The 12,560-nt window shown below is 45.4% G+C and overlaps 1 protein-coding gene across 1 annotated transcript in view; it reads right to left on the bottom strand.

Annotated features, from left to right (window-relative positions):
• Proc (protein C, inactivator of coagulation factors Va and VIIIa) overlaps positions 1-11,648 on the bottom strand; it is a 22,711-nt gene extending 11,063 nt beyond the window's left edge. Inside the window, exons 1-6 of the mRNA XM_028762711.1 lie at positions 11,561-11,648; positions 9,342-9,428; positions 8,364-8,527; positions 7,425-7,449; positions 7,169-7,306; positions 6,945-7,079 (exon numbers count right to left, since the gene is read on the bottom strand). Coding sequence (XP_028618544.1) covers positions 6,945-7,079; positions 7,169-7,306; positions 7,425-7,449; positions 8,364-8,527; positions 9,342-9,428; positions 11,561-11,606 — 595 coding nt within the window. The 5' untranslated portion in view covers positions 11,607-11,648. The remainder of the gene's footprint in view (positions 1-6,944; positions 7,080-7,168; positions 7,307-7,424; positions 7,450-8,363; positions 8,528-9,341; positions 9,429-11,560) is intronic.
• Positions 11,649-12,560: the final 912 nt, after the last annotated feature.

Raw genomic sequence — 12,560 nt, 5'->3', positions numbered from 1 at the left:
TTAGCCAGATTAACCAGAGGGCACAGAGACAGTATCCAAATTAATAAAATCAGAACTGAAAAGGGAGACATAACAACAGAAACTGAAGAAATTCAAAAAATCATCAGATCCTACTACAAAGGCCTATACTCAACAAAACTGGAAAACCTGGATGAAATGGACAATTTCCTAGACAGATACCAGGTACCGAAGTTAAACCAGGAGCAGATAAACCATCTAAATAGTCCCATAACCCCTCAGGAAATAGCAGCAGTCATCAAAAGCCTCCCCACTAAAAAAAGCCCAGGACCAGATGGTTTTAGTGCTGAATTCTATCAGACCTTCAAGGAAGACCTAATACCAATTCTCTTCAAACTATTCCACAAAATAGAGACAGAAGGAACACTACCCAATTCGTTCTATGAAGCTACAATTACACTCATACCCAAACCCCACAAGGACCCGACAAAGAAAGAGAACTTCAGACCAATCTCCCTTATGAACATCGATGCAAAAATACTCAATAAAATTCTAGCAAACCGAATCCAAGACCACATCAAAACAATCATCCATCATGATCAAGTAGGTTTTATCCCAGGAATGCAGGGATGGTTCAATATTCGGAAATCCATCAATGTAATCCACTATATAAACAAACTTAAAGAAAAAAACCACATGATCATCTCACTAGATGCTGAGAAAGCATTTGACAAAATTCAACATCCCTTCATGATAAAAGTCTTGGAAAGATCAGGAATTCAAGGCCCCTACCTAAACATAGTAAAAGCAATTTACAGCAAACCAGTAGCCAACATCAAGCTAAATGGAGAGAAACTTGAAGCAATCCCACTAAGATCAGGGACTAGACAAGGCTGCCCACTCTCCCCCTACCTATTCAATATAGTACTGGAAGTCCTAGCCAGAGCAATTAGACAACAAAAAGAAGTCAAAGGGATACAAATAGGAAAGGAAGAAGTCAAAATATCGCTATTTGCAGATGATATGATAGTATACTTAAGTGACCCCCAAACTTCCACCAGAGAACTCCTAAACCTGATAAACAACTTCAGCAAAGTGGCTGGTTATAAAATCAACTCAAACAAATCAGTAGCCTTCCTCTACATGAAAGATAAACAGACTGAAAAAGAAATTAGGGAAATGACACCCTTCACAATAGTTGCAAATAATATGAAATACCTTGGTGTGAATCTAACCAAGCAAGTGAAAGACCTGTACGACAAGAACTTCAAGTCCCTGAAGAAAGAAATCGAAGAAGATCTCAGAAGATGGAAAGATCTCCCATGCTCATGGATTGGCAGGATTAATATAATAAAAATGGCCATCTTGCCAAAAGCAATCTACAGATTCAATGCAATCCCCATTAAAATCCCAACTCAATTCTTCACAGAGTTAGAAAAGGAAATTCTCAAATTCATATGGAATAACAAAAAACCCAGGATAGCGAAAACTATTCTCAACAATAAAAGAACCTCTGGAGGAATCACCATTCCTGAACTCAAGCTATACTACAGAGCAATAGTGATAAAAAACTACCTGGTATTGGTACAGAGACAGGCAGGAAGATCAATGGAATAGAATTGAAGACTCAGAAAGGAACACACACTCCTATGGTCACTTGATCTTTGACAAAGGAGCTAAAACTGTCCAGTGGAAAAAGGACAGCATTTTCAACAAATGGTGCTGGTTCAACTGGAGGACAACATGTAGAAGAATGAAAATTGATCCATTCTTATCTCCTTGTACAAAGCTCAAGTCTAAGTGGATAAAGGACCTCCACATAAAACCAGATACACTGAAACTAATAGAAGAGAAGGTGGGGAAGACCCTCGAATACTTGGGCACAGGGGAAAAGTTCCTGAACAGAACACCAATGGCATATGCTCTAAGATCAAGAATTGACAAATGGGACTTCATAAAATTGCAAAGTTTCTGTAAGGCAAAGGACACTGTCAATAGGACAAAACGACAACCAACAAATTGGGAAAAGATCTTTACCAATCCTACATCTGATAGAGGGCTAATATCCAATATATACAAAGAACTCAAGAAATTAGACTCCAGACAACCAAATTACCCTATTAAAAAATGGGGTATAGAGCTTAACAAAGAATTTTCAATGGAAGAAACTCGAATGGCCGAGAAGCACCTAAAGAAATGTTCAGTGTCCTTAGTCATCAGGGAAATGCAAATCAAAACAACTCTGAGATTCCATCTCACACCAATCAGAATGGCTAAGATTAAGAACTCAGGTGATAGTAGATGCTGGCGAGGGTGTGGAGAAAGAGGAACACTCCTCCATTGTTGGTGGGACTGCAAGATGGTGCAACCACTTTGGAAATCAGTGTGGCGGTTCCTCAGAAAATTGGACATAGCATTACCTGAGGATCCAGCTATACCACTCCTAGGCATATACCCAGAAGATGCTCGAACATATAACAAGGACATATGCTCAACTATGTTCATAGCAGGCTTATTTATAATAGCCAGGAGCTGGAAAGAACCCAGATGTCCTTCAACTGAGGAATGGATTCAAAAAATGTGGTATATTTACACAATGGAGTATTACTCAGCTGTTAAAAATAATGAATTCGAGAGGTTCCTAGGTAAATGGATGGAACTAGAAATTATCATCCTGAGTGAAGTAAGCCAATCACAAAAGAACACACATGGTATTTACTCACTGATTATCGGATATTAGCCCAGAACCTTGAAATGCCCAAGATGCAACTCACAGGCCACATGAAGCTCATAAAAAAGGAAGACCAAGTGGGGGTGATTCAGTTCTTCTTAGAAGGAGCAACAAAATACTCAAGGGAGCAAATATGGAGACAAAGTGAGGGACAGAAACTGAAGGAGGGGCCATTTGAAGACCTTTCCACCTGAGTATCCACCCCATATGCAGTCACCAAAGGTAGATGCTGATGTGGAAGTCAGGAAGTACATGCCGATAAGGGCCTGATATGGATGTCTCCTCAGAGGCCTTCAAGAGTCTGACATATTCAGAGGCAGATGCTCACAACTAGCCATTGAACTGATCATGAGGTTCTCAATAGAGGAGTTAGAGTGAGGACTGAAGGAGCTGAAAGGGTTTGTGGCACCATGAGGAGAGCAACAATACCAACCAACCACAGCTCCCAGGGTCCTAACCACCAGCCTGGGAGCACTTATGGAGGGATCCAGGGCTTCAGCTGAATATGTAAGAGTAGAGGGCCCTGCCGGGCACAGGTGGAAGATGAGATCCTTGACCTCATGAAGGCTGGCCCCAGGGGGTGGGAATTTTGAGGGTGGGGAAGTGGGAGTGGGGGTGGGTAGGTGGGGGGTTACATCCACAGAGAAGAAGGAGGAGGGGTAAGGGGATGGGGTGTTCCCGGGTGGGTGGGGGATGGGGTAAGGGGATAACATATGAAATGTAAATAAAATATCCAATAATAAAAAAAAAAGAATTCAAAGTCAGTGCTGGGGACAACAGTTCAGGTGGTAGAGGCTTGCCTGACATTCTTAAAGCACCAAACAAAGTTGAGTGTAGATGCTCATAGTCCCAGCACTCTGAGTAAGAGGACAGGAAGATCAGTCATCCCCAGCAACACGATGAGGTCACAGCCAGCAACATTAATAAAGGAGACTCCATGAAACTGAAGCGTTTCTGTATGGCAAAGGGCACCATTATTCAGGCAAAGACTAGAAAAAGATTTTCTAACTCCACATCTGATAAAGGGCTGATATTTAAAAAATGTAAAGAAATAAAAATAAAAAACCTGGATATCAACAAGAAAATAACACAATTTAAAACTGGGGTATGAATATAAACAGAGAATTCTCAAAAAAGGAAACACAAATGGCCGAGAAGCACTTAAAGAAAAATCTAACATCCTTAGTCATCAGGGAAATGCAAATGGAAACTACTCTGAAATTTCATCTTACACTAATCAGAATGGTTGAGATCAATAAAACAAATGACAGCTTGTTCTGTTGAGGATATGGAGTAAAGGGAACACTTATCCATTGCTGATGGGAGTGCAAACTTGTACAGTCACTATGGAAATCACGGTGGCAGTTTCTTAGGAAGATGGGAATTGATCTACCTCAAGATCCATCTATGTGATTCTCGGGCCTCTACCCAAGGACACTGCATCCTGCTAGAGAGACTTGCGCAACAGTGTTCACTGTTGTTCTATTCGTAATAGCCAGAAACTGGGAACAACCTAGCTGTTTGTCAGTGGAGTAATGGATAAGAAAATGTGTTACATTATACAATGAAATAGTACTCAGCTCTAAATTCAGTAAATAAATAAATAAATAAACAAATAAACAAAACCATGAAATTCACAGAGAAATAGATGGAACCAGAAAAATCATCCTGAGTGAGGTAACTCAGACCCAGAAAGACAAATGTGGTATGTATCCTCTTAATTGTGGTTGATGGCCATTAAATGATTGACAAACAAGCTACAATCACTGTAACCACAGAGGTTGGGTAGAGAGGAAGAGACCACAGGGAGGAAAGGATCTCCCTAGGTAAGGGAACTAGAATAGATAGTTAGGATAGACTTTGGGAGGGACTGGAATATGGGAAGGGACAGCTAAACTAAGGGCCATTTGAGGGGCTGTATGGAAACCTAACACAGTAGAAGCTTTCTATGGTATATACATATACAAAGGCAATCTAAATGACATCACCAAACAATGAGAGAGACAGGAGCCCAACTGGATATCTCTGGTCACCAAAGTAAGTTTCCAATACCAGGATCGGGTTACATCTAATTGAGTTTTTTGCCAAAGGTGACCCATGGGTACTTCTCGACAACTGAGGATATAGGTGGTTCTCCCCAAACTGAGGGTAAAGTAAGGACCCATTGCTGAAGATAACAGCTACAGAACTCAGTGAACTCAGAGGTCAATCTGGTGCCTGTCTACCCTCACCCCTATGGACTAGAAGGTGTTCTGCAGGCTGTGAAAGGAGAAAGGTAAAACCTTTCACAGCTACAAACCCTTCCATGTACAAGTACCCTGCCTGCAAGATGTGCTGAATCTATAACGGTGCAAAACCCGTGGAGAAACCAACTAATATCTGATCTGGGTTAAGGCCCATTCCATGAGACAGAACCCTTACCCAATGCTCCCTTTCGTGGCCAAAAACCTGAGACTAGATAGATAGGCCAGAAACCAAGCGAAAACCAAATGCTACTCTTCTGCTAAAAGAACATAACAATAAAGTGACTCCTAATGACATTCTGTTATACTCATAATCAGTGCCTTGCCTAGCCATCATCTGAGAGGCTTCTTCCTGCAGCAGATGAGACAAATAGAGATACCAACAGTCAAATAATATACAGAGAAGGAGAGACCTTGGAATACTCAGTCTTTAAATGGATGTCTTCATCAAATCCCTCCCCTCTGAGTTCAGGGAACACTGCAGAAGAGGAGACAGAAAGAGTTTAAGAGCCACAGGGGATAGAGGACACCAAAGAATAAGAGCCTTCTACACACAACATACGAGCTCACAGAGATTGTGGTAGAAGGCACAGGCTCTGAATGGGTCTGTCCCAGCTGGGTAAAGAAGTAGACAAATGCCCCATTCCTAACCCAGAAGCTATCTCCAATTGATAGTCACTTAGACTTGAAAAATAAGTTCTCTCCAAGGGAGTCGTACTGGGGAAACAATCTTAAGGTGTGGCCTCGTGCCCAGCAGTAGATGGTCAACATAAATTGAAGTCAGGATCATCTTTGGAGGGTCTTTCATAATGTTGTCAGAGCTTTTGTTGTTGGGCCTCTGCCTATATATACATCATGGCTTCCAGTTTGGAATTTTATGGAATTTCTGTGTGTGCAGATGTGTGTCCACCCATATGCATTTCCTGTGGCTTTTTTTTCTTTTTCTTGTTTGTCTGTTTTGTTGTATTTTGATTTTTAAAATTTACCTTATTTTATTATTCCTTAGATACCCATTTTCTGCTGTGCTGATCCAGATGGGAGGGCAGACGGGGATGAACTGAGAGGAGGGGGGGAGGGGACTGTAATCAGAGTATATTGTGTGAAAACAATCTATTTTGTTTTTTCTTTCTTTTTTTAATCAGATTACATGTTCACATACTTATTTTATACAGATTATATATGCAATATTTTTAATTTGAAATTCTTAATGCTTAAGTTTTAATCAATATAGCACTTTACTAAAGTTTTATAGGGAAAAATCTACCTTCAGTAAAAGAAAATAAATCTTAAAATGTTCTAAGAACTAAGCCTGGTGATGCTATTTTAATCTTTGATAGTGGGGAGGCTGAGCCAGGAGGATGACAAATTTAAAGTCTGCTTGAACTACAGAGTTGGTTAAGACCAGTCTGGGTGACTTGTTGAAACCTTGTCTCAAAAGAAAAAAGAAGGAGGACAAAGGAGAATAGAAAGATAGCAACAGCTGGAAAGAACATTTGCTTCATATGTGGCCAGGCCCTAGGTTCATCTGGTATTGAAAAAAAAAAAAGTAGAAAGGATGAGAAGAGCCCAGGAAACCATCCAAAGAGCTGTGGAACCCTGACTTCCTGACTTCTTAAACTACACACATTAGTAGACTCGTTCAAAATAAAAACTCAAGGAAAATCTAAAAGGAGGACAAAAGTCAGGGGTCTGCAAGGAAGCAACACATCCAGGAGGGTAGAGATGGAGGAAGACACTGATGACGTAGTCCCTAGGTTAGATCAGTGTGTGTGTGTGTGTGTGTGTGTGTGTGTGTGTGTGTGTGTGTGTGTGGTAGAGGCAGAGAGACAGACAGATACAGAGACAGTTGTGCTCGGGGTATGTCCATAAGTGCCTGAAGACTGACAGTACCTACAGGGTCCAGGAAATGGGTGGTAAGTCCACCTGTCTTGGGTCCTCAAGATGCGCTTGCTGGGGGGTGGGGGGAGATGGTGGAAGAAGGGAGTGCTCTTTGAAGACCGGTCTTGACTCACCAGTAGACTTGCAGTGCCTGTGGTCGTCTGACAGCTCATAGCCCGGGGCGCAAGCGCAGCGCCGCCCATTGCTCTCCTCCAGGCAGTAGTGCAAGCAACCGCCATTGTTCACCCGACAGTCCTGGAAGCGCTGCTCTGCGAGACAGAAGAGTGCAGCTCGTGGTGGCCCTACCATTCCAGATCCCATCTCAGCCCACCTTGCTTTTTTGCCGAGGTCCTCTCACCCTGCTGACAGAACCTGCCCTCCCAGCCCTCATTGCAGCTGCAGCTGAAGCTGCCCAGGCCGTCGATGCACGTGCCATGCCCGCAGCATGGGCTGTCGCACTGGTGGTCTAAGGGCGGAGCCGTGCACTGGTCACCGTCTGCGAAAGACAGCGGGATGGGGCAGGAGAAGATGTGGATACCTCCATTCTCCTCTCCAACCTCCACTGACTCCGGAGTAAGCATCAACATCCATTCAGGTGTTCAGAACTCACTCACCGAAGTATTTGGTCCAGAAGGCCAGCTGTTGGGGGGAGAGAGGGTAGAGCGTCAGGCCCAGCCCAGCTACCTAGGGGAAGCCCACAAGGTACTGCCTCATCCTAAATATGAGGTGTCTAGGAGTGGAAAGGGCTTCCAGACAAACATCTGCCATAGTGCTCCTTCCTGCCCACCCTGAAACACCCCTTTCCACACAGCTGGATCTCTGCCCATGGGGTCATCTACTCCCAAAATAACATCCTCAGGGAAAAGTACCTAAATCCCTTACAGGCTATCCTGTCTCCTTCAGCCGTATCATCCCTCCCCTGGCCTTGGATCGTCCAGGCTTGAGACATGGCTTGCTAGCTTAGAACCTGTGTTTCTAACTAGGTCTCAACTAGCTGAGGCCCAGAGTGCCTCAAGGAACAGATATCAAAGAATTTTGATCGGGGCTGGAGAGATGGTTCAGTGGCTAAGAGAACTGGCTGCTCTCCTAGAGGTCCTGAGTTCAGTTCCCAGCAACCACATGGTGGCTCACAACCATCTATAAATGTGGTCGGATGCCTCTTCTGGCATGCAGGTGTACATGCAGATAGAGGACTCATATACATAAAATAAAAATTTTAAAAGTATTTTTAAAAAAGAGTATTGATCACTCTCCCCCACCCCCAAACATTAGATATAGGTCACTGTGGAGGAGAGGAAAGTCACCTGGTCACGTGGTGGAGAGACAGAGACGGGCAATAGTGGCCCCTGGAGGGCTGCCTAGACTCTTTTCCCTGGTTCAGTTCCTACAGTGTCCTGTGCCCTGACCAGGCCCTTAAATAATATCAGCATCCACATGACAAGCCAACTCTTATGACTCCAAAAAGGGCCTCAATGGCAGTAGTCATGCCTACTGCTCCTCTAGGTCCCATCCAGCCACCAGCCCACCCTCTGCTCTCAGCTTTGTGACCTTACTGTATCGTCCACATTTTGGAAAACCTCCTGGGCCTCCTCGAAGTCACAGATCTCCTCCATACACTCCCGTTCCAGGCTGCCTTGCCACATCTCCTCCAGGAAGCTGTTGGCACGTCTGACCCGAAGCACCTGGTGGGCATGCTTGCTGCTGGAGAACACTGGGCCTGGTTTGGGATGGGAGTCAATGTGGTGGCCAAGTGGGGCCAAGAGGGATTGGAAGAGCCCCAGCTAGAGAGAGCCTAGGAAGACCTCACTCTGACCCCTCTGCTCTTATTCTAGTTCCCAGGAGGGATGTTATGCCCTGCTTTTATGCTCTGATCCCAGGTCCCCCTGGGAGAACAGCAGTCTGGATCTTGCAGAGTATGAGCTCTGAAACAGACAGACAGACTTCCTTTCAGGACATGCCTGGAATACTCAACAAGGTGTCTCGTGCAGAACGAAGTGCTTAGAGGCAGTGCCAGATCCTGCTGCTGCTGTGAAAACTGCGAAGTTGTATATGTGCATGAAAATAGCCTCACACAGTGTTGTCTAATAATAAATAAATAGCAATAAAAGAATAAGACTGCCAACTGGAATCTGTCTTACAGTCTCCTAGCATAGCTGAGCGAGCCCTTCCTGCCTCCCTCCTTCATTTCCCATGGCCTCTCATACAGTCCCCCTGAGCAGGGGGAGAACAGGTGGAGAACAGAAAGCTATCACTTTGGTGTCTCCTCAGCTCTCAGAGACACCTGTCAGGTAGGAGAACAGCTAAGAGTGTTCAGAAGGGTGCATGAGGAAGGTGTACTCACCTGAGCCGAGGCTGCAGAGAGCTGGTGGGCGGGGCAGACTAGGTAAGGGCTTGTTAGGGAGATGGGGCAATAAAGAAGAGAACAGCTCAGGAGGTAGCTGGGGCACCTCTAGAGAGGCCATTTGTGCCTGTGCCTCGGAAAGCCCGGTAGAGGCTCTGAGGGTCTTGTGATGATGGAGAGACAGTCTTACCAGGATGGGCTGGTGTGCCGGAAATTCCCCAGGTGGACAAGAACAGCAGGAAGATTCTGAAGTGCCACATCCTGGAACTGCTGACACCTGTCTGAGGAGAACTTCTAAGCTCCAAGGATACACACAGCTGAGCTGCTCCCCACCCCACCTCCAGGTCCCCCAAAAGTAGAATGAAATGGCCATCTCTGAGCAGGGGAGATATCTTAGTCAATAAAGCACTTTTCATGCATACTTGAAGACTTAAGTCTGATCCTCAGAACCCATATAAAATTAAAATAAAAATGTAGTTGTCTGAGGCATGTTCTTGTGATCCCAGATCCAGGGAGGCAGGGATAAGCAGATGCTTGAGGATTGCTGGCCGGCCACCGGCCGCCAGCTGCCGCCCTTGCCTGCTTGACCAGCTCCAGGTGACCAGCTCCAGGCCATTAGGAGGCCCTGCCTCAAAAAACAAGGTATATAGCTCCTGAAGAAAATGTCTGAGGTTGATCTCTTTACACACACACACACACACACACACACACACCCCAAAAAAGAAAGGAAGGAAGGAAAGGACATGTTTGTGAGCTCGTTGTCTGTGTGGAAACTGGGTCTGGAGTGGGGTACACTGTTCACAGACAGATAGTCTAGTGGCCTTCAGAGCTAGGCTGACTCTAGGTACCTGAAAGCAGAAAAGTCACTGCCTGGGGCAAATTCCATTTCCTACTGGAGAGCAAGAGAGCAGGAGAGAGAAAGAGAGAGCAAGAGAGAGCAAGAGAGAGCAAGAGAGAGCGAGAGCGAGAGCGAGAGCGAGAGCGAGAGCGAGAGCGAGAGAGAGAGAGAGAGAGAGAACAGTATTAAGCAAGCTGTTTACCTGTTCCGTGCCTCAGTTCTGCCATTTGTAAAATGAATAGAATATGTTTCTTCCATAAGAGTTGTTGGAATACATGGAATACAAATAGTAAAAATATAAAAAGCTCTTTCCTGTGTGCACAAGTTTGTACACATGTGGAGACCAGGGGCAATTTGACTGCCCTTCACCCTTCCCCAGGCATTCATTGTCTGATTTTTTTTCCTCCAGGTTTTTTTTTTTTCTAGATGGTCTTGGCTATTTTGGCTATCCTGGAACTTCTATGTAGACCAGGCTGTCCTTAAACTCACAGGGATCCACCTGCCTCTGTCTCTTGAATACTAGATCTAAAGGGGTATGCCATCATGCCTGGTTTCCAACCTTATTTTTTGAGACAAGGTCTCTCTCTCACTGTCTGGAACTTATCGAGTAGGCTGGCTAGCCAGCAAGCCCAAGGGATCCATTGTTTCTGCTCTCCAGCACTAGGATTGAAAGTGTGTGCCACCACACATTGCTTTAAAACAAACAAACAAACAAACAAACAGCAAACAAACAAACCATATGTTCTAGGAATCAAACCCAGGGTCTTACACTCACAAGGCAAGCACTTTTTCAGCTGAGCCATCTTCCCAACCTCTCCAACCCCTCTCCCAAGCTGTTAAACGAACAAGATACTGGAGAGTTGCAGTTGAATAGGAGAGAACATACTTAGCATGTTTAAGGTTCTGGGTTCAATCCCAAACACCAGAAAACACACACACACACACACACACACACACACATCCTCATCAGTCACCATTCACTTTTACAAGAGGTAGGCATTAATGTTCTCACCCCCGTTTCATGGGAAGGGACCCAGAAGCTTGGAGGAAAGAAACTGCCTGTTACAAGCCAACACCTAAGAGGAGGGCAGACGTTGGCTTCAAGGCCAAGCCTATGTGGCCCTAACCCTGGAACCCCTGCCCCCAACCAATGGTCAACCCACAAGGCCTCTAGTGTCCCCCAGACCAGGTGGGCAGGCCTGCCTATCCCAGCTGCACAGTCCCTCCTGGCCTCGCTCTCCTGCTTTGCTGGCTTCAGGAGTTGTATATTCCACCTTACAGAACATGGTAGAGGGGAGTCATGGGGTTCTGGGTTTGAAGATGACTCTAGATCATGGGGAACCCCTTGGCTGACGTCCAGTTGATCCACATGATCTCACGTGTCGAGAGGGCCATCTGGATAACCGGGAACCCATGCCTTGGTCTAGAGTTTGGGTCCTTGTTTTCCGTGGCCTCAAGCTTCAGTCAGCCTGGAGAACCTTAGCTAAAGGATTTCACCTTCCTCCCAGCTGGAATCTCCTCCCTACCTCTTCCTCACAGCCCTCTTCTGTGTTGCCTTGAGGGGGACTTACAGGGGTGGACCAAGGAGAAACTGCAATTTCTTCCAGGTACCGCCATGTCAGTCTGGGAGTCAGGTTAATCCATAACCACAAATATTTGCTTAGCCCTTGGTGCTGAACCTCCCTCTCCCCAGACAAACAAACAAGAGGTTTTCTGATCCCAGCTCTGGAAGGCTCCATGTGCCCAATGTTCACCTCTGCCTACTCAAGAAGTTGTCTATCAGAAAGTGGGGAGAAAGAGAGGGTTGAGCCTGTTCGAACTTATTGGCAAATGTGGTTTCATTTTAGCCCTCAGTGACTGAGGGATGGGAAACTTAAAAGAAAAAAAAAAACAGACAATAGCAACCACAGATAGTATAGCTTGTTCATGGGCAGCACACTTGAAAATAATTACAGATATCACCAATCTAGGATGCCATTAGTGATAAGATGCTCTTACTGTCCCCTCTATTTTACAGGAGGGGACTCTCAGAAGTCTTTGTTACTTGTCCAAATTGATGGAGTTGCTGGGAGGCAGGCCTGTACTAGAACAAGGCTCCTGGCTCAGCTGGGCACTTTGTGAGCTAGTGAACGAATGGATTAACTCTGGGAAAACTGCTAGAAGCTCCAGCTGAGAAGTCTGGAAAGGAGCGAGGCAGACCTAGTAGCCTTTGACGTGTTCTGCAAGCTGGCAGGGTTCCCTAAGTGCCCTCCTTCCTTCCTTGACACTAGCCGTACCAGGAAACTACCATCTTTTCCCTGCCCTAGAGCTCTTGTTAGCCCCACTGCTCCATAAAGTCCTAGCTCTGAATGGGAGCTCAGCTCCAAGTGCTTCATCTGTCTTGGGCACAGGAGCAAAGTCTTTGACCCAGGGAGCCAATCAGATTTTCCATCTCGATACCTAGGAATAAGATCTTAGTAAACTGATCAGGTGTGCGGCTGTATTCAGAAAATTGAAGAGGGGGAGGGGAGAAAGGTGACACAGACACCCAAGTGTCACCCACACACACACCACCACCACCACCACTGGAGG

This window comes from Grammomys surdaster, unplaced genomic scaffold (genome assembly GCF_004785775.1).
Source record: "Grammomys surdaster isolate TR1022 unplaced genomic scaffold, NIH_TR_1.0 135, whole genome shotgun sequence".
Lineage (NCBI taxonomy): Eukaryota > Metazoa > Chordata > Mammalia > Rodentia > Muridae > Grammomys > Grammomys surdaster.
The sequence above is the reverse complement of the archived record's forward strand: the minus strand, read 5'-3'. Positions and strand labels throughout refer to the sequence as shown.